General features: G+C 40.1%; 1 protein-coding gene across 1 annotated transcript in view; it reads left to right on the top strand.

The window, feature by feature from the left end:
- The window catches only part of TPR (translocated promoter region, nuclear basket protein), a 73,598-nt gene that overhangs the window by 3,139 nt on the left and 49,322 nt on the right, over positions 1-21,137 (top strand). The window contains exons 3-16 of the mRNA XM_063426687.1: positions 768-841; positions 1,345-1,441; positions 1,594-1,697; positions 2,015-2,179; positions 4,859-4,951; positions 11,985-12,065; positions 14,725-14,812; positions 15,773-15,913; positions 16,384-16,475; positions 17,197-17,394; positions 17,521-17,628; positions 17,985-18,217; positions 19,049-19,212; positions 20,213-20,340. Of these exons, the coding sequence (XP_063282757.1) occupies positions 768-841; positions 1,345-1,441; positions 1,594-1,697; positions 2,015-2,179; positions 4,859-4,951; positions 11,985-12,065; positions 14,725-14,812; positions 15,773-15,913; positions 16,384-16,475; positions 17,197-17,394; positions 17,521-17,628; positions 17,985-18,217; positions 19,049-19,212; positions 20,213-20,340 (1,766 nt within the window). The remainder of the gene's footprint in view (positions 1-767; positions 842-1,344; positions 1,442-1,593; positions 1,698-2,014; positions 2,180-4,858; positions 4,952-11,984; positions 12,066-14,724; positions 14,813-15,772; positions 15,914-16,383; positions 16,476-17,196; positions 17,395-17,520; positions 17,629-17,984; positions 18,218-19,048; positions 19,213-20,212; positions 20,341-21,137) is intronic.

Here is a 21,137-nt window from a genome sequence, read left to right as displayed (position 1 = left end):
AAATATATATATATTAATTCCTTCCCTGTCCATCCAATCCTAGCTTCACCTTCCCTGCCTATGACTGACACAGCCTGAGTGAAAATTGTTTTCATTTGCTTTAGAAGTTTGTATCTACTACTCTGTAAAATTAGTTTTAATTACACACAGGAGGCTCCTTCATGATCTATTAACAGAGCTGGATATAAGAGATTCTAAATTAAACAGACTGTGTAATAAAGGAAGTGTAAATATTAGATCTCTCTTTACAGGAAGTGTTTAGGAAGACTGTAACTCACTTGCAGCGAGGTGTGCCTAAGTCTTTATGAACAAGGTAATTTAATTCCTTAAATGGCAAAGAACTGAGCATCTAGTGTGCAGAGGCATGAGCTAGACACAAACTGCTTCATTAAGCTAAAGTTCTATAGTGTCCCTTTAAGCTATTCCTGCCTGCAGTAGGAGAAACTGAAGCTACTAAGAATGGAGGCAGAGAGAGGGACCTGGTGGATCCCATGTAAGAATTCAAACCATCTGGAAATGGTTTGTCTCCTTCCAGTGGGGAGCACCAAGTCTCTCTTGGCACAGTTATCACTCCAGGATTCTGTAATGGTGCTTAGTGTTCTTTTAACCCGACACTTAAGCTATGTTATATCCGTTCATATTTTGCACTCTGTAATAAGGATGCATTTTTCCAACGAATAGGCGTGGTTTTTTTTGTTTTTGTTTTTTTTTCTCTGCAGTTGCTTGGTTTAGAATATATAGTTCATGCAATATTTGTTTTTCTTAAGTTGACGATCAAAAAGAATTGAATGAAAAGCTTCGAGACCTAGAGTCTTCAAATGATCGACATATTGCTTTGCAGGTAATTATAAAGGCATTCTTGTATAAATCTATAAAACCTTTTTTATAAAAAAATTCTGTGGAATGCAGAATAGATCCCGTTCCACTCATTTACTTTGCATACCAAAAATAAACAACATTATGTAGATCAGAGTGTGATAGAGTAGCTCTTGGCTTTTCAACAATTATGCCATAACTAAGTGTTTTTTCTTTTAAGTACTCCCTTCCATTCTGTTTCTCTAGCCTATCATTTGGATGGGACCACTCTTTTTCTGAATCACTTAAGTTTTCAGATGGGCGATAAATATATTTATATTTGTATACAGTTACTGCATTTTGTACCAATTTTCAGCTAGCTGTTATCTCCATTTATTGTGCGGGATGGTAAATATTCCTTTTAATGACTAGTGATTAGTCAACTGTCTGTCAGTGGTCCTATTAGTTGGATATACTTTCATTAATTGTTATATTTTCAGTTGTTCCTCTGTACGTAATCCCTGCATAACTTTCTCCCCCACACTCCAGAGTCAATTGACAAGGGCTAAAGAATCTGTTGAAGCAGACAATCGAGATTTGGTTCGGACAAATGAACGAAGAGCTCAAGAACTGGAACATTTAAATGGTATGGAAATCGTATAGTTGGAAAGAATTAAAGTTATGTTAACTGTGTTAAAGTGAATATGCCAGCTAGCAAATGGGCATTGATATCACTCAATGGCCATCAGTCGGTACACCTTTTACTACAGTAATAAAACTTTTTTGACTTTATTCTAGATGATATAAAGCGTCTCAATGAAAAACTTAAGGAAGCTAATGTAGCAAAGTTGGAGATGCAGTTGAAGCTGGATGAGTTACAGTCCTCCGAAGGCTCTGTAAAAGTGAGTTGATTTTGTTTAGAGACCAGTTTGTGAGATATTAGTGAATTATGTTGAATTATGGTTTTTGTTTTGGGTGGGGAATTCTTTCTTTCCCTTAAAAATAGTATTTTTAAAATTAAACAAGGTCTTGCGTTCTTTGGAAAGTTGGTAATTGAATTACAACTCCCAGTCCTTGCTGTGTCCATTACTCACTGCTTTCTTGAGTTTGGTTTACAGCACCTGAAGCTTGAAGTATTTGTTTACTTTACTGAAATATTTGTTATAGTGTGTTGCTGTTGTTTTATTTTATTTATTTTTTGTTGTTGCTCTCCCAATAGTTCCGTGAGAAGCGTTTAGAACAAGAGAGAGAGCTTTTACAAAGTCAGAATACCTGGTTAAATAAGGAATTGCAATCCAAAACTGATGAGCTGTTGGCTATTCACAGAGAGAAGGGAAATGAAATTCTGGAACTTAAAGGAAATCTGGAAAACAAAAAAGATGAGGTAAATCTAGTGTGGTTTTGTGGGGTTATTTACTTTTTATTTTTCTTCTTTCCTTATTGCCAAGGTAAACATGTAGAAGGGACTGAACATTAAGTAATGGGGGTTGGGCATTAAATAAATAGGGAATGGAACCCATCCTAGTATCTTCCCCTAACCTAGGCCCCACTCATTATTAAATGTGATGGGCTTCGTGGCATCCTCACTCCCCTATTGGTAGCAGGTGGGTGCTTTGTTAATATTAATACATATTGTCCACCCCTCCACAACAAATGACTTGTACTGCTGAATGGTCACGGTTATTAGTAGACACACACACACACCTGAGGCTGGTAGGCAAATGTCTACTCAGTTGACCCTGATAGACTCTGCCATGTGGTCAGCGGCCACATAATTAACTCTCGCTCTCCAATCCTGTAACATTTGTGGATTCAGCTAAAAAGCTTTTTTGCAATTCTCAAGTTTAGGGTGTACATTCTAGCTATATTAAATTGAGGCTTCTAAAAGGGGAATTGAGTTGATGACTTATTAGTGTACATGAACCTACACCAGCTTTAACTTTGTTTTCTTTTCTTCATTTTTTCAGGGGAGGTGTTTACCCACATTTTATTAAACAAAAATGACCGGTTATATAACCCTATTAAACGGCATTGTTGAGCAGGGGTGTAGGGAATGGGAAAACCTTTTGTGATGGACACATGTTTCATTATGCTCATTTTTGAGACCACCTATAAATCAGTGAATTTTATTATTTATTTTTGTTTTGTTATTAACAAATTTAAAAAGCAATGCTAGAGTTTCTCAATTTCCTGATTTTCAAAATACTGCTTAACTCTTTTTTTTGTGTTTTTTTTTATTGCACATTTAATTTTTTGTGCATATCCTTTTGAGTTGTTTTTGTTTTGGTTTTTTATAAATTCTTTATTTTTGAGTGCAGAAGGAAAAATAACAGTTGCAAATGTGTGTGCCATGCCCCAACAGCATGTACCCGCGATACAGTAATAAACATCAATGTAAGGCACAACAAGGGAATACAATGCACGTTTTTTATATATAGTGACGTGAAGACTGTTTTTAAACTTGGATAGTTGTGAGGGGAGATATGAGAATGCAAGAAACATACTATGCTAGATGGCCAGCATTACATACTGATTGCATATTTTAAAGTTTATGTAGAGTAGGAGACCGGTTAGTCCGAGCTGTCTATGCAGTAAGAAACCATCTGCAACCATATGCGAGACTAGCGTACTAGATTAAGCCGTGTTCCTACAATTTTTTTCACATTAGATACTGTTAACCAGATAATTAACTATGGTTTATCTAAGACATTGCGGGAATAGCGGTCTTGACCCAATACCTTTTTTACCTTTCATCTTTAACAAGCGCAAACATGATCAACACAATTTTACAGTGTTATGGCTGGAGTGAGCTGAGCATTTTTAGTAAGTTAGTAATTGTAGATATAGCAGACGATCTGCAAGCATGCAAACCATATGAGCGATTTAGCATTCTGTCAAATAACTAAACATAAGATAAACATAAAATAAGACCCGCCACTCGTCCCCCCAAGTAATTAAGGTAGGTTAGGACTGTCTCTATAGCAGAGGCTAAACGTATGTGAATGTTCAACTAAAGTACTTAGAGGTAATAGGCACCTTGCCTATCTTAGAGTCCCCGGCTTGATTCTCAAGTCAGCCGTTGCCTTGCAGGGGCTGCGTGTATCCACACTGTGCAGGTTGAGGCATCCAGCTTGGTAGCCCATGGGTTGAGGTGCGTATGGACCTTGTGCCGTGTGGACATGATCTTGGTGGGACATATTGAGTCTTGTGGTTGCGTGTCCTGTCTCCCGGACCGATCGTGGGTTGCCACGGAGGATACGCCTGTGGCTGTCGCTTCATGGGCCTTGCGTCCCGCAGTTTCTCCAGCTTGTTTGAGCCCGCTTTGCCCCTCCGGAGCTTGTGTCGCATCTCCGCTCGCAGGTGAGGTAGTCTTGGGCGCCATCTCCTGGGTTTTCACGGGTCTCTGGGTGCCACCCCTGGTCTGCTGCTGCACTCTGTGGGGCTCCAGAAGCATGACCCTGAGATGGTTCCTTGTTGCTGCTTGCCTCTTGCGGGTTTATTTTTAGACTGGGTTGGTGCTACCCTCTGCTTGACTGCCTGATGTAGGTTCTGTGGGCAGATTCTCCGGCACCGGAGGTTGCATGCGGGCCTTCAGTTTCTCCCAAAAGGAGGCGAAGATTTTATTTAACATGCGCTCCGTTTCCAGCGCCGTGGGTCAGTAGCGTGGGAAGCATCCACCATTTTGTTGGCCTTGTTGTGGCAGCAGGGGAGCAGCCGTCTCTCCTGCGCCTGCCTTGCTTGTAGGCCTCACCAGGGTGATGGGTGAGTATTGCTTGAACTGTCGCTTAAGTGGTGTAATTTTGTTCACCTCAATGTTCCCTCTCGGTTGGTGACCTTGCTGTATTGGGTAGCCGCTGTTTTAGTCGCGATATTCTGCTTTGTTTGTTCTGGTGAGCAGGAGCTGCTAAGACATGCTAAGACTCTGTTTTGTTTTTTAAATGGTTTTAAACTATTCTGTTCATACACTTTAGGGTTTTTAATATTCCATTGTCTCTTGGAATGATTGCCTGCTAGTTGTCGTTGTTGTCCCCCTTAACTCGTTATCCCCTGGCCATCTTATCAGGTCACCAGACTGGAGGAACAAACTAAAAGCCTCAAGACGTCAAATGAAAACTTACAAAAACAAGCTGAAGAACTGATGTTTAAGTTAAAGGAGGCAAGTAACTTCCAATGCTATTTTATTTCTTTTAATTTTGCCATTGTGTTGTAGTTTTATTGTAACTTCTACTCTACATGTTTAATACAGTGCTAGACCAATGTCATACAATGTTCCAGAACATTTTGTGCTACTTTAGAGTGTCTATAGGAATGTTTTTTTTTTTGTTTTTTTTTTTTATATTAATATAAATCACTTCATTGTAAAACATATTATAAAGGCCAGACAACATTAATCCAAGTAACCACAAATGGGATTGATTGCAGGTATAGGAGTTGGTAATGGGTCACTCACTTCTGAGACTTTATTTCTTATATCATATGCAGATGAGCTTTTGTCTTGTATCTTTTGGCTGCATCTGAGTGTCAATTGATTTTTGGCTTAAGAGTTAAAGGGACACTATAGTCACCAAAACAACTTTAGCTTAATGAAACAGTTTTGGTGTATAGGTCATGTCCCTGCAGTCTCACTGATCAGTTCTCTGCCATTTAGGAGTTAAATCACTGTGTTTATGAACCCTAGTCACACCTCCCTGCATGTGACTTGCAGTCTTCCTAAACACTTCCTGTAAAGAATAATCCGTTTAATTTAAACTTTAGATTTTAAGGAAGGATATATTTTCTTATCCCTTGCTATGTTAATAGTTTGCTAGACCGTGCAAGAGCCTCCTGTATGTGATTAAAGTTCAATTTACAGATAAAGAAATAAAAAATTTTAAGGTAAATTTATATCTGATTTAAAAGTGAAACCAGTTTTTTCATGCAGGCTGTGTCAATCATAGCCAGGGGAGGTGTGGCAAAGGCTGCATGAACAGAAACAAAGTGATTGAACTCCTAAATGGCAGTGAATTGAGCAGTGAAACCTGAGAGGCATGATCTATACGCTAAAGTTGTTTAGGTGACTATAGTGTTCCTTTAATTTACAAATGTGAGAGTTCAAAGTGAATTCCAAATTTTCAAAGGAGTACTATAGGGTCAGGAACACAAATATATATTCTGACCTTTTAGTGTTAAAACCACCATCTAGTCCCCCTGGCACCCTCTTAGCCTCCCTAAATATAGTAAAATCTTACTTGTATTCAAGCCTGAAGCTGCTGATTTTGTCCATGTTTGCCTCACTGCAAGCTGCCTGCTAACATCATCAGAAGTGTTGTTCTGAGCCAATCACAATGCTTGACCATAGGATTGGCTGAGAAGGTGAAGGACGCAGATCAGGGACAGAGCCAGCACAAGCCAAACAGTCGTGGCCAATTATCTCCTCAGAGAGATGAATTGAATAAATGCCTCTCTGCGGAAAGTTCAGTGTCTGCATGCAGAGGGAGGAGATACTGAATGATGTGATTCAAACTAGGCAAGACTGAGATAGGAAGCAGCCATCTGAGGAGTGGTCAGTGAAGTTGTCACTAGGCTGTAATGTAAACACTGCATTTTTCCTCTCGTATAGTGGCAGTACTTACAAGTGGGATGTTCCTTCCGGGTTTGGACAAGAAGCTCCCCCTTCTTTGAAGATAATTGTTGTGCTCCGCCTGCTGCCTCCATATAACCTGTGAGCCATCGTACAACTCCAGTTCTTCTTGTCCCTACAACGGGACGGACAGGTTCCCCACAGTCCAGGTGGAGAATGGTGCGGTCAGCGTCTCTGGGCGTTGCTGGACGGACCTCCCACCATCGAGCAATACGCATTCGCACAGCGGTGGAACGCACGCCCGGGAGGCGTTGCGTTCCACCAAGCGCCGAATTGCGCTGCTGCGCATGCGCAAAACAGTGTTCGCGTTTTTGGCACCAAATTCAAAATTTTGTGGCATATAAAGCTGTGCAGGACCTTTTTGACACCAAGGGTGGGTGTACAGTCCTGGTTCCCTGTGTCACCAGCCCTCCTACATGGTTCTTAGGTGGTTTGAGGTGAGATTTAACTCTTAAAACTCTTTTTGACACCTATCACTATTGCATGCTCCTATTTACTGATGTGCTTTGACTCTACCTGATGGATGTCGCAAAAAGACATGCAATCAGTGCTCTACGGAATTGCTAGAAAAAGCCAAGCAGACTGTCATCCTTCCTGGGCTGGTTTCAGGAAAATCTTTCCCAGACATTTGAATCTTTTAAAGATGCTGTAAAGAGAGAACCGGCTATTCAGGAGAAACAGCCTAAGAAACGTAGGAAAAATAGATCTCCTTCTCTGTCTGATATTTCTTCAGGAGAATGCTCTTTATCATCACCTTCTGATATTTCCAGCCTAGCTTCAAGTGTGGAAGAGGGTTTTCCACCAGAAGAGCTTACATTTATTAAAGAAGTGACGACAGCTGTACGAGGACCAGAACCTACCAAGGGTAAGGTTAAAGGTTTCCTGATGCCCCCTAAGATAATGGATCTCCTTCATAGAGACTGGAAGAATCCTGAAAGACAAGCATTTATCTCAAAACATTTTATTAATTCTTTATTTTTCTTGTGCATACTTTTACAAACAGACCTGTAGCGCCACGACAGCGAGTACAAGCTTCACATTGGTATACAATATCATGATGGAGTTGTCAACACGTTTAATTTTATAAAATGTCACGCTAGGAGTACTAGAGTAGCATTCATCTAGATTAATTAGACTATACATACACACATAAGTAGATTGTCGTTAGTGAGTTTACTGACTGTCTGAGCTATCATCAGTTACATACTAGTGACTGCAGTAAATGAGTGTGCATAATTTATCCTGCTAAATACAACATTACCATTCAAGTGGTTTATAACTGCTAATGATAAAGTTTTGCATGCTGGTTATCGAGCTCTTCTTAGGCTGATTACAATAATGAGATAATGGGTAGACCTCTTTCTTAGCTGCCTAAGCTTTGAGAGAGAGGTTACAGGTTATGCTGAGCTGGAGCATGAGTGGCTATATTAAACTCTAATGCAGCCTTAACCATTATGATTAGACTGTAAAATGTCCGCCCCAGGTGGGTTCCATGTCGGCCAGGCGAAGGATCTGTGTTTGCCTGTCAGGAGACCAGTCTTTATTCAGTGAGGATGGTTTCTTTGGTGCAAGAAGCTTAGGAGTCTGCTGCACTACTGATATTCCCTTGTTGGCTGGTCTGTCAGGTGTTTGTCTTGGGCTGGTGAGAGATCCCAGGCATCCCGTCTGCTGTGAAAGATCAGTCCGTGCAGTATGCAGTGACCGTTCCTTTTTTGTTTTTGTTGCTCTGCTCATGGGGTCTTAGCACCCACTCTGTCAATTCCCGCTCTGACTGGTTCGGCGATCTGTTAGTGTGGCCGCAGGATAGGGGAGTACGCTCGGCTGTTAACAGGATCACTTGCCAAACGGCTTTCTCTGCCTCAGCTCCAAGCGCCGGCATTGTGGTGTTCCGATGGGTCTCATGGTGGGGACCGGGTTCACCCCCGCCGGCCCAGAGGGGAACTGAGCCGGACCCGCCTAACCCTGGGTTGCTGCCTTACCACTGGTGGGCAGGATAGCCAGGCAGCGGTCGTCCACCTCACTCACCGCCCGAGCGGTCTGCATCGTGTGAATTGGATCGCCCCTCCGAGGGACTAAAACTGCTCAGCAAGCCTCTCCTTGGGACCAGGGTGGCCTCTTGCACCGGTGCTCGGCAGCCAGTTGTCAGGTATGCGTGATGCCGTTTATTTGGGACTAAAACTGGAGGTTTTTGCAGGAGCTACTCCATTGTGCGTCCGTTCAGCCTGGTGGTCCGGCCCCGCCCCATCTCAAAACATTTTAAACTTCTTTTCAAACTACAGTCTGAATAGAAATGGGAGCATCTTCCCAAAGTAGATATTCAGATAGCCCAGCTGTCAAAGAAGACCACTTCCCATTGGCGAAGTCTTGAAGACCCAATGGACAAACAAGCTGAAACCTTGTGTAGAAGAATCTTCCAAGCCGCAGGCTATCAGTGCAGAGCCGAAATAGCAGGTTCAGCGGTTCTCAGGGCACAGAGCGTTTGGCTACAAGCCCTGGAAGAGTCTCTTATGGGAAAGTCCGATACCGACCCTGCCCAGCTGATGTTCCTCCTGAAATTATCTAACGAATTTCTTTTGGATACTTCGGATGAGATTCTTAGTTTATCAGCTGTGTCAAGTCTGCAGAAAAACCCAAGCTCCATCAGGGATGCTATTAGGTTACTGGGCCTCCTCACTTCTGCAATCCCGGCAGTGGCTTGGGCAAAGGCAGAATCAAAACCTTTGCAATGGGACATTCTTTCACAATGGTCACGAAGACAGGAGGATCTAGACTCTGCCTTTCACCTATCCGAAGTGGTGAAAAAACTGAACTGGTGGAAAGAAAGAAGCAACATTTCAAAAGGCCTCTCGTTGCACAAAAACAGTGGATTATGATAACCACATATGCTTCCCAGACTGGTTGGGGCGCCCATCTAGGTTCTCGGTTCCATCAATGTCTTTGGAACAGGGAAGAGGCAAACGCTTCCTCAAACTTCAGGCAGTTGAAAGCGGTATGGAAGGAACTAAAATCCTTCAGTTCAGTCATCACCAATCAGGCAGTGAGGATTCAGTCAGACGACACCACTACAGTGGCTTATTTAAATCGCCAAGGAGGCACAAGGGTGAAAGCTCTACAAGATCTCTATCGCATCATGTCTTGGGCCCAAGCAAAACTTCTCGCAATCGCAGCTACCCATATCAGAGGGTCGCTAAACGTTATTGCAGACGACCTCAACAGGAGTCATTGGTCTCAGGCAGACTGGTCACTATCAAACCAGGTTTTCTTGGAGTTGGTTACCTGCTTCGGCAGGCCAGATATAGACTTGAAGGTCACAAGGGGAAAGCATCAGTCCCGGAAATTCTTTCTTTTTTGCAGCATGGGTTTGAGGCCGGCCTAGGGGTCTCCACTCTCGAGGGACAAATTTCAGCTCAAAGTCTCTTCCTAAATTGTGACATTGCCTCAGATTTGCTTATCCGAAGGTTTAAGTCCATATGGCTGAAGAGACCTCCCAAGTTAGTCCTTTTCCCTACCAGGGATTTGTCATTGGTGCTTCAAGCCCGTTGTGAACCACCGTTTGAACCATTACTGGAGGTTCCCATTAAATAGCTTGCCTTCAAGACTGCATTCCTGGTGGCTATCACCTCGGCTAGGAGGATAGGTGAGATCCGGGCTCTATCTTCCTCTCCTGAGTTCAGTTTTTCATCAAGATAAAGTAGTCCTGCACCCCCGGGCCTTTTTTTGCATAAGGTTATTTAAAATGCTTCCATGAACCAACTTTATTATTATTATTATGCCTACTTTTTGCCAGTCTCCTGCATCGGATCTTGAAAGAAAGTGGCATCTCCTTGATGTTAGAAGAGCCCTGAAGATCTACCTTCAGAAGACTAAGGGGTTTAGGACCTCAGACCATCTTTGTCTCCTTTCAAGGCACTAACAAGGGTTGTGCTGTCTCCAGAACCTCTTTTGCCAGATGGCTGACCAATACCATCAGATTAGCTTATCAATCCAAAGGGATTCCACTTAAATTTGCATTAAAGGCTCATTCCACTAGGGCTATGGCAACCTCCTGGGCTGAAAGAGCAGCTGCCTCACCTGAAGATATCTGCAAAGCGGCTACTTGGTCTTCCTTGCATACCTTTATTAAACATTATAGGCTGGACATATTCCCATCCTCTGAAGCTGCTTTTGGGCGTAAGGTGCTACAGTCAGTGGCCTTCTGAGTCCCCACCCTTTTTTTTTTTTTTTGTTTGCAGGGATCTTGCTATATCCCACTTGTAAGTACTGCCACTATACGAGAGGGAAAAACAGTAATCTTACTTACCATAAATTCCTTTTTTCTTAGTATAGTGGCAGTACTGGCTTTCCCCACTTTTATATGAATTAAATAACTTTTGCATTATTCAGTCTCCGTTTGGTTCTTTTGTATTACTGGAGTTGTACGCTGGCTCACAGGTTATATGGAGGCAGCAGGCGGAGCACAACAATTATCTTCAAAGAAGGGGGAGCTTCTTGTGCAAACCCGGAAGGAACATCCCACTTGTAAGTACTGCCACTATACTAAGAAAAAAGGAATTTATGGTAAGTAAAATTACTGTTTTCTCTGAAAACAGTGTTTACAGCAAAAAGCCTGAAGGTAATGATTCTACTCACCAGAACAAATGCAATAAGCTGTGGTTGTTCTGGTGACTATAGTGTTCCTTTAAAGTCAAAATAGCTAAACTTAAAATTCTTTTAAAGGACCACTCTAGGCACCCAGACCACTTCAGCTTAATGAAGTGGTCTGGGTGCCAGGTCCTTCTAGGGTTAACCCATTTTTTCAGAAACATAGCAGTTTCAGAGAAACTGCTATGTTTATGAATGGGTTAAGCCTTCCACCTATGTCCTCTAGTGGCTGTCTCATTGACAGCCGCTAGAGGCGCTTGCGTGCTTCTCACTGTGATTTTCACAGTGAGAGCACGCCAGCGTCCATAGGAAAGCATTGTGAATGCTTTCCTATGTGACCGGCTGAATGCGCGCGCAGCTCTTGCCGCGCGTGCGCATTCAGCCGACGGGGAGGAGAAGAGGAGGATCGGAGGAGGAGAGCAGGAGGAGATCTCTCCGCCCAGCGCCGGAAAAAGGTAAGTTTTTACCCCTTTCTCCTTTCCAGAGCCGGGCGGGAGGGGGTCCCTGAGGGTGGGGGCACCCTCAGGGCACTCTAGTGCCAGGAAAACGAGTATGCTTTCCTGGCACTAGAGTGGTCCTTTAAGCCCGCTTTGATTCCATTTTGGCTATTGTGGGCAAAAATGTTACATCCACGTTTAATTCTCCCTTTAGTAAGTGACCCTGTCAGTCTTAATGATTATATTATGACATGCTCAAAATGTGTTTCTGATTCATCTGCTTTAAAGTTTAATGCATGATATTGATATTTGACGAACATTTAGGCTTTACGGTTAAGAAAAAAAAAAAGCTAGTGGTATGCCATCTTGATTTCTAGGCAGTTTATCTGGAAAATTTTACTTTATATAACTGGGGGCAAATACACTTTTATTATTATTTACTAACCCTCTGCCTAATATAAGTTTTGTGTTGTGTGTTCTTCCCACTATAGGCAAAAGAGCAGCATGCAAGTATGGAAGAGAAGTTTCACAGTGAATTGAATGCAAATATTAAGCTTTGCAATCTCTACAAGGTATGTGTCTGTTATATTTGTTTTACTACAGTTCTTCAAATGCTACATAGCCTCAAGTCATTTTGCATGTTTAGATATTAAAACAAAAAAACAATAAACCCCTCTTCTCTAAACAATAGTGTAAAAAAGATCCCACACCCTAAAAAATACACCAAAGAGTCTTTTTTTAAAAGGGGATCCACAAACGGGGGTTGAAAAAAAAAAAGGATGAAAAGAAATAAAATAAAAATATAAATAAAAGTCCAATTAGTTTGCCAGATAAATGCTATAAATTCTCACTCCTCCATAATGTTCCTTGTATATAAAAGAAAAAGGTATAAGTTATGAACTCCTTATAAGACACATTTAGGTTAAAAAGTTCAAATTTATTCAATTCAATATTGTTGAAAATATAAATAAAAATCTTCCCATATGAAATTAATATTCTGTTTTTTAAAAGCACAAATGCAGCCAAAAAGAGAATCCAGACCGGAAATACTCGGCGTCTCGAGTCGGCTAGATGCTATAGCTTCAAAGATTCCAAATGTTCCTCTTCTCTGTAGTTTGGGTGATGGCTGTCATTGATGTGAGTCAGACCTTTCCAAACGCGTTTCTCCGCTTCGGCGGATTTATCAATGGATGTGGTCTGTCTTCCTGTGTTCACTTATATAGCGTCTGTCTGCGTTTTTCTCAGAGCATATAACAAACGAGCAATACATCTTACGGTAACACTGTATCAACTTAGTAGCACAGTGAAACTCCCTTTTTTATGTACAAAGCTCGTAAAATGTATTTAACATTCTTACCGTCCATCAATCTCTGCACATTTACTGATTTAAATGTTTACACACGTTTCTATAGTAACACCCGCTTTGATGATTTAAAATCTAACTGCCAGTTTACTACCGATCTATGTAGACAGGAAAGGGTTAGAGATTCGGAGAAGAAAAGTAGTTTACCCAAAGCCATCACAATTACTCAAATCTAGTGAAAGAGATTGTCCTGAAAGTTAGATGTCAGCATGGATTAATTGATCATATGAAATAAGTAATTTAAAATGAGCACTTCTGGGAAAAATCCTTTGGAAGTGCCTATATGTTCTTTAGTAATGTATATATCATTGCTTGCCATTATTATACTCATTAAAGGATATGTTAATCCTTTACCATTCTAAATTCACGGAAAAATAAGTACCCCTGTGTCTTAAAGGGACATCCTCTCTTTGTTATGTATCTTGGAGCATAATCATAAGATATAAAATATTGGTTAATCACTAGAGCCCCTTCATAAAAACTCAAGTCCATCTTTAAAATAGAGCTTTCTATATACAAGAAGAGGGCAGGGAAATACAAACTAAAAATTGCATTAAAAAAATACAAAAATAAAAGTAAAATACAAAAATAATTTTTTTAAATTCGATCGTTTGATCCCATCTTTTTCTTAAAGGGCCAGACACGAAATAAAGATTCACAATTGTTTCGGGTAAATCCATTCATCCCAAGAAATTGCATAATTCAAACTCAGCATTTAGACCCCTAGGTTACGTAGTATCTAAATTATATATCCATCTCATCTCATTAATGCCCAATTGTTTATTGTGATCACCTCCTCTCCAGTTTTTTCTTACTTTGCATATTCCTTTGAAGTTCAAAAGGCACATGTGTGAATTGTGGTGTTATGTGCTGACACTGAGTGTTGCATGTATCCTTTTCTTATATTGAGCATATGTTCCCTAATTCTCACACACATTTTCCTCTTGGTCCTTCCCACGTATTGGAGCCCACATGGGCATTCCAGTAAATAGATCAGTGCTATGGCATGTGATATGGTCTTTTATTCTAAACGATTCGTCGTCGTCTTCTTGGAGTTTCCTTTAGAAACTTTATATACTCCTTGCGTTTGTTCTTACTTGTTTTTATTGGTTATGGGGTTTATTGGTTTTTCTGTTTTAGTATTAGGTAGTTAACTTTCCTGTTCTTATATCCTGTTCTTATCTCTACTTATTTTAATCAGCGCTCCACCAACAGTATCTATGTTTAGATATTACCCAGTATACAGGTTTGGAAAGGGCACTGCAGGCATCATAACAAATCATGGACTCCTCATGCCCTACTGCCTCCCTTGTCATTTTGGTAATTTTGGGGCAAGTGTTTTATTTTGCTGCTGTAGTTGGGTATGAGCTGTCCAGGGCAGGTAGTGTGTTCTAAACCTCCAGTGGTTGCAGATAACTGTAATTGTTCTCACAGTCCTAACACTTACTGTTGCGTTATTAAATCTCATGCTGGGAATACCAGCTGCTATACTCAACTCACTGAGTACTGAGATGACAATGGAGTGCTTCTATTTTCAACATCCAGGGAGCTTAACCAAGATTGGGGAAAAAATGGGGGAAATGAGACCGTAAATCTTTTGACTAGGTTTGAGTAAAGATTTTATCTTTATGAAATACAATTTTTTTTTTTGTTGTTGTTGGGAGAGGCGGTCCCACTTAAAATTGTTCCTTGAAATAGCTGATTGTGCCAAGAGCTGAATGGGTGAAATCCAGTATATGATTCACATGTAATGGTGGAGGGGAAGGGTGTGGGGTTTTTAGCTAGCAGGGAAGCTACAAACCTCTGCAGCACTTAGTCGTGTTTGCTGTAATGCTTAATTGTGTCACTTTGCTTTTTCTCTTCTTTAGAGTGCAGCTGAAGATTCTGATGCCAAGAGTACGGAGGTTACTAGTGCAATGGAGGAACTTCAAAAACTTCTTAAAGAAGCTAGTGAAGGTCAGTAAAGCGCATATAGATAATGCTGAGCGTTTCAAAAAAGAACTCCACTAATTAACAGTTGTATGTCCGCAAGGTAATTTTCATATCTTTTCTCACTCACTAAAATGATGTGTCTATATATACATATACACCAGTTTGGCACTCACATCAAACAAATCCAGGAACTGTCCGAAAGGTTCTCAGGTGAAAAGACCTATACATCTAAATAAACAAGCTCATTCAGGCCTCGGCAAACTATGTATTCACTCTTAATAACAACAAAGGTTAAAGTAGATTTGAGATAAGCTCAGAAACCGTATTTAGAAGATTAAAAAAAAAAAAAAAATTCTGAAAAGTGTATATCTACAGTGTCCGTGGAGGAAGTGACACAGAGCATGAAGGAGGAATCAAATCACCAAATGCTAAGTTGCAGTTCAATACAATATGCAAAGTGAAATGTGTCTGTTTAATGGTTTAAAATGACCAAAACATGTTGGGGACTTTGTAAATAAAAATATATACATTAAATCCTAAAAAAAGAGAAGTTAAGTTGGGGGGGGGGGGGAGAGAATGAAGAAATAAGAAAAGAGAAACTTAGGAAAGGAAAATACAGCATAGAGCAAGATACAAATCATGGAGTATCAAAAAAATGAAAAGTATTAGGGTTCATTCATTGACTGAAATTAATTTTGCTAATGCAGAAGAGTAACTTCAACAGCAGTATCCCGGAGGGAGGAGTTGGTTGTGTGGGCACTCTGTTTGAGCTGTTAGACACCGCATGCTGGTACCATAGCCAATACTACACAATTTTATTTTGGTTTTGCCAAAGCATGAATTTTTACCTGTATTTCCATTACAATTCAGTGCAGGGGTAAAATAAACAACTCTCAGAATGTGTATCCCTTCAGTCATTGGTTTAACAGCAACACGTTGGTCATCTGCTTCAGTTTGAATTTTGCTATGCTCTCTTCTTTTTAGCTAATAAATCTGTGCAGGACCAGTTATCGGAAAAGGAGCTAGCAAAATCCCAAGTGGAGACCGAGCTAAAGGATAAAATCCAAAGTCTGGAACGAGAGCTAGAGAATGCCAATGACCTACTGTCTTCAACCAAAAGGAAAGGTAAACAAATAGGGCTCTCTGTAAATCCCAAATAGTGCAGTTAAATGGACAGCCTAGGGTAGAGGTGCTCAAAAGGTAGAACTACAATTCCAATGATGCTTTGTATGCTTTTAGAACGAGAGCCTCATGGAAGCTGTAATTTTAAAACATTTGGGGATCTATCTTTTGGGAACCCCTGGTCTAGGGTATACCTACCCCACTGCAGGTGCACATAAGGGGCTGTTTAGAGCTCATGTCCCTTAATATAATGCTCCACCCTAACCACTAAAGCATGCTTATGATCTTCCATTGGCTCTCTTGAGCTAAGCCCTGGTGATCACTAGTACTGGTTAAGGCGTTTCATTTATTTAAAGATTCTTTTCAAAATTGCAATCCATCCATTCTGGAGTGACTATTCCTGTTTTTGGAAGTAGAGATGAGTCTGCTATACACAAACAATTCATTTTAACCTTTCCTTCTTATATTTACAGGAGCATTGCTTTCTGAAGAGGAACTAAACTTAATGTCCCCTACAGCTGCTGCTGTTGCCAAAGTGGTGAAGCCTGGTATGAAATTAACAGAGGTAAAGTGTTTTTTTTATTTTTATTTTTTCTCCCTCCCCCTCTTGTTCAATTACTGAGACCTCAGGTGTGGATGTATGATTTGACTCCTTTTATTGCCTTTGTAAGCATAGAGGTTGTGTATGGGGTTTTCTTTTCCTACTTTTTTTTTTGGTCATGTGAATAAAGCAAATCTTTGCACTAACGTAGTACCTTTTTAATATGCCTTTTTAAATGGAACCAGAAAATATATATGAAACTTACAGGGGGGAGGGGGGGAGGGGAATCTGTTCTAGTTTTATTCACTTAATTTTTAAATGTGTGGTTTATTTTATTTAATTTTTTTTTTTATTTATTTACTGCCTCTTATTCCTTAAGACTATCAATAGTACATCCTAAATGCATGTAACCTTCGGTTGTTTAATCCTAGCACCTGACCTACAGGTGAGCAACCTTTGGCACACCAGATGCTGTAGTGGACTACATCTCCAATAATGCTCTTATGGCTATAATGCTGGCAAAGCATAGGGTAGATGTGGTCAACATCTGAAGTGTGAAAGTTGCTTAGCCCTGATTAACAAAAATGTGACTTTTAAAGTTGGTTTATATGGGCTTCCAGTCACAATCCTAGTTATAAGCCTACTATGTAAAAAGCACAAAATAGACTTTATAAGATAACACGGGGCAGATAATTGTGGTGTTCTCCTCTGTACATGCTTTTTATTGCATGTTTTTAATTTGCAGCTCTACAATGCATATGTAGAAACCCAGGACCAGCTGTTAATGGAAAGACAAGAGAATAAAAGATTGAACAAGTATCTGGATGAAATAGTGAAAGAAGTGGAGGCAAAGGCTCCTATTCTGAAACGTCAGCGAGAAGAGTATGAGCGTATGCAAAAAACTGTATCCAGTCTCTCTGCCAAACTTGAACAGGCAATGAAGGTACTTTCATCCTCAAAATGAATTTTTTGTTTTTTGGTTTTTTTTCTTCTTTTCTCGCGTGTGTGTGTGTGTGTGTGTGTATATATATATATAAAATTTTATATATATTTTTTTCTATTTTCTTAGGAAATTCAACGCTTGCAGGACGACACAGATAATGCAAATAAACGTGCAACACTACTTGAAAGAGAAAATCAAAGAATGGAGTTACAAGTGAAAGATCTCTCTCAACAGGTTTGGCCAAATCATTCCAATTTGCATTTTTCATGGTTCATCTGTGTTGTATTCGCTCTCTTCTGTTGAAGGGCAATATTACCTTTTTTTTTTTTAATGTCCTGTTCATGCTATCAGATGTTGGATTACCATGATTCCAATCTTGAATGGTAATATACCAAATGAAGAGAACACTTTTTGCATCTGTAACTTGTGCATAGCTGTCTGACGTTTTTACTAGACAACTGTGACTTCTTTTGTCCTAAAATCTTTGTGTATGGCAAGCGCAGTCCACTGTTGTCCATCTGAAATGTCTAGCTTACTGGCAAGTTTAAAAGATTAATTTGTGTGCGATGTTGTTGTATATGTCTTTCTAGATTCGGGTTCTGTTAATTGAGCTGGAAGAATCAAGAGGAAATCATGTCCAAAGAGATGACGACGATGATGTGAGCTCTGCTAACATTAGCAGCTCCTCTGAAGTAATAACTCGTCACTTGGTTACTTATAAGAGCATTGAAGAGCTCCAGCAGCAGAATCAGAGGCTCTTGGTGGCTCTGCGAGAACTTGGAGAAACCAAGGAGAAAGAAGAGCAAGAAACTACAGCATCAAAGTAAGATCTGAGCCATGACTTTTCAGAGCTCTGTCTTAGTGTCCATACACAATATTTTGTTTTCCATTCTGTGTATTTTTTTTTTTAAGCTCAAATTTTTCTTGACTTTTTTTTCTTTCTACTGCCTACCACATTCCTTCAAATTCTTTACAAGCTTAGGCTTTGTTATTCTTTCTCTGCCTGTTGCGGTCAAATAAGGTTCATTTCTTGGTGCACTTTCTTACCACTTTGGATTCCTGTACTGATTATACTAAAATGTTTTTCTAGACCATGTCACTAAATGCTTCTCTTCTATTTCTAACTGGATGATTGCCCATTTCATGTAACTGTCAGAAACAGAGCTTCTTATATTTCCTTGTTTGAAAATCAACCCTCTGTTGCTCTTCCTTTAGGCAAATCAAACAACCACTAGCCCAACACCTATTATTTAATATGCTTTCCTACATTAATACGTAACCTATTAAAGTCGATCTGTTTCAGATAAAAGAAAATTATGCCTGAATTCTACAATGGTCTTTGTTACTCACTTAAATATCCCTTCGTGTCCATGGCAACACTTAAAACACTCCACACACAAAATTAGCAAGACTACATCTGAGGAATTTTCTAGTGACTGTTCTTTAATGTTCTCTCACTATTTCCAAGAATGTCTGGTTAGAGGTCTGTCGTTAAATTTATATAACAGAGTTCATGTAAAAAAAAAATACAGAAAACACAATGCTGGAGATGACCCAAATGTGGCTGTGATTTGGTTGTTTTGGCTTAGTTTTTGTTTTGGCTTTTTTTTTTTTTTTTTTGTCTTGTTAATGGTTTGTGCTTTGATTTGAATAGGATTTCTGAATTACAAAAGGAACTTGAGGTTGCTCTCTCAGAAATCCTACTGCTCAGAGACTCTCGCAGCCACCAGGCTCATCTAGTAGAGTCCATAGTTCGTCAACGGGACATGTATCGTATACTTTTGGCTCAGACAACTGGTGTGTCTTTGCCAGCCCAAGGTAAGACCTGGCATTCAACTTTATTCTGTGAGGCAGGGGTTTCTATGGTTGGAAATAAAAACTTGCTTTACTAAGAAACAAAGGTAGGGTGGGAGGGAATTGTGGGCACATCCGGACCATGCATTCATGTCCTGGGTGTACCCACAATTACTCATAGATTTTTTTTTATTTTTTTTTTCTGTGGTAGATTTTGAGTCCAAACCAGATTCTCACCTATGGAGGTGACCACAGGAAAGTATAAATTTGAAGTGATTCTCTGGACGTATTACAGTTGGCATGTAAATCTCCCATGTTAAAATTAGTGTTAGACTTACTGATATTTGGGTACTGTGACGTATTGGTGGGCTTAACACAATATGACCATATGGTGTAACTGAATCCCCATATTTTGTTTTGCTATTTTTAGGTAGCCTTGTACACTTTTTTTTCTTTGTGTGCAGTGTTCCCTAATCTGTATTTTATTACTAAAAAAACAAGACTGGTTGCTTGTTAGTGCTCAACTAGCCTAAAGTGACACTGTAGGCACTAATCTGCTTAATCTCACTGAAGCAGACACTGTAGCTGTAAAAACAGAGTTTAGGTTCCCTGTCTCCCTTTAAAAAGGTAGTTTATGTAAGTTTTTTCCAGAGCTGCTCTGCTCTCACCACAGCTGGCCCCACCCCACTCTGTGGCTGAAATCATCCAATACTATGATTTCCCATATAAAAGCATTGGGCGTCTCTTGTGCATGCATGGCAAAACTCAGCACTGTGTCCGTCCGCATCTCCTCTTAGAGATGCATTGAATCAGTGGCTGTTTTGTGTTTTTTACTCCTTAATAAATTTAGAAATATTTTTGGTTAGTTGAGCGTTCCCATGATTCCCATTACTGCTCTCATTTAACTAAACTATGGTTAACGGCTCAGCTCACACTGTATCCATGGTTTTGGCAACGAATAGGCTTTTCTTCCTTTGTGCCGTACAAAATATTAACTAACCCTGTGTTTCTGACTTATCCTCAGATGACGTGTCATTCGCAATAACTCCTAGGAAATCCCCTGGTGTATCACAAATTACTTCCACACCTGCTCCTACTATTGTGGTTTCTGAATCCACTGAAGCTGCTGAGGCCAAAGCTGCATTAAAACAGGTGAGACTTTTACGTGTTTTCTGTCTTTCCTATTGGAGAATGTATTTTTAAAATAAAATGTTTCAAGAATCGCCACAAAGATTAGTTCTAGTGGTGATTACACAACAGCCTCATTAATACCATACCCTGATGGGGTTTCCCCACCCCTCCCCCATTTCATTTTAATCCATAATGCCAAACACTCTGGCTCACAATAGCTGTTTCTGGGGTGAGTGTAAACCAATCAAAAGACTTTCTGTAGAAAGGCATTTTCTCCAATATTCTTGGTCTGAACTGTTCAGGTTATGTAGTTTAAACCCTTAAGGATGGCGGGCGTTTTTATGCCGCCCTTTCCGGGGTGGCTCTAAACGCCGGAGAAAGTCCCTGCTGTCCTTTGTACTCACCGGGTCCCTGCGATAATAAAGGAATTCCTCACAATAAAGCATTGGTTTTGTTATGGTACTGTCTTGTACAGAATCTTATTTAGGTTTATATACACCCTAGTGTTTTTTTTTTTTTCAATTCTTTATTTTTGAGGTGCAAGGAGCCTCAGATTTTGCATCAACATGTTCTAAACATTACATCAAGACAATTCAAATACAGTTCCAGTAACACATTGTATAAAGCTGCACCATTTTATGTTTGTTTAAAGGAATCATAAAAAGGATCATAAAAAGGATTATGCATGCTGACATGACGTAGTTAGTAGAGCAGGTGAGGAATATATACGCTTCCAACACATCGTTTTGTGAGAACAGTTAAGGCTTGCATAAGCTTAAGGTGTACTATACTTCGAATAGGTAAGGTGCGTATCGCCG

This window comes from Pelobates fuscus, chromosome 7 (genome assembly GCF_036172605.1).
Source record: "Pelobates fuscus isolate aPelFus1 chromosome 7, aPelFus1.pri, whole genome shotgun sequence".
In the NCBI taxonomy this organism is placed as follows: domain Eukaryota; kingdom Metazoa; phylum Chordata; class Amphibia; order Anura; family Pelobatidae; genus Pelobates; species Pelobates fuscus.
The sequence above is the reverse complement of the archived record's forward strand: the minus strand, read 5'-3'. Positions and strand labels throughout refer to the sequence as shown.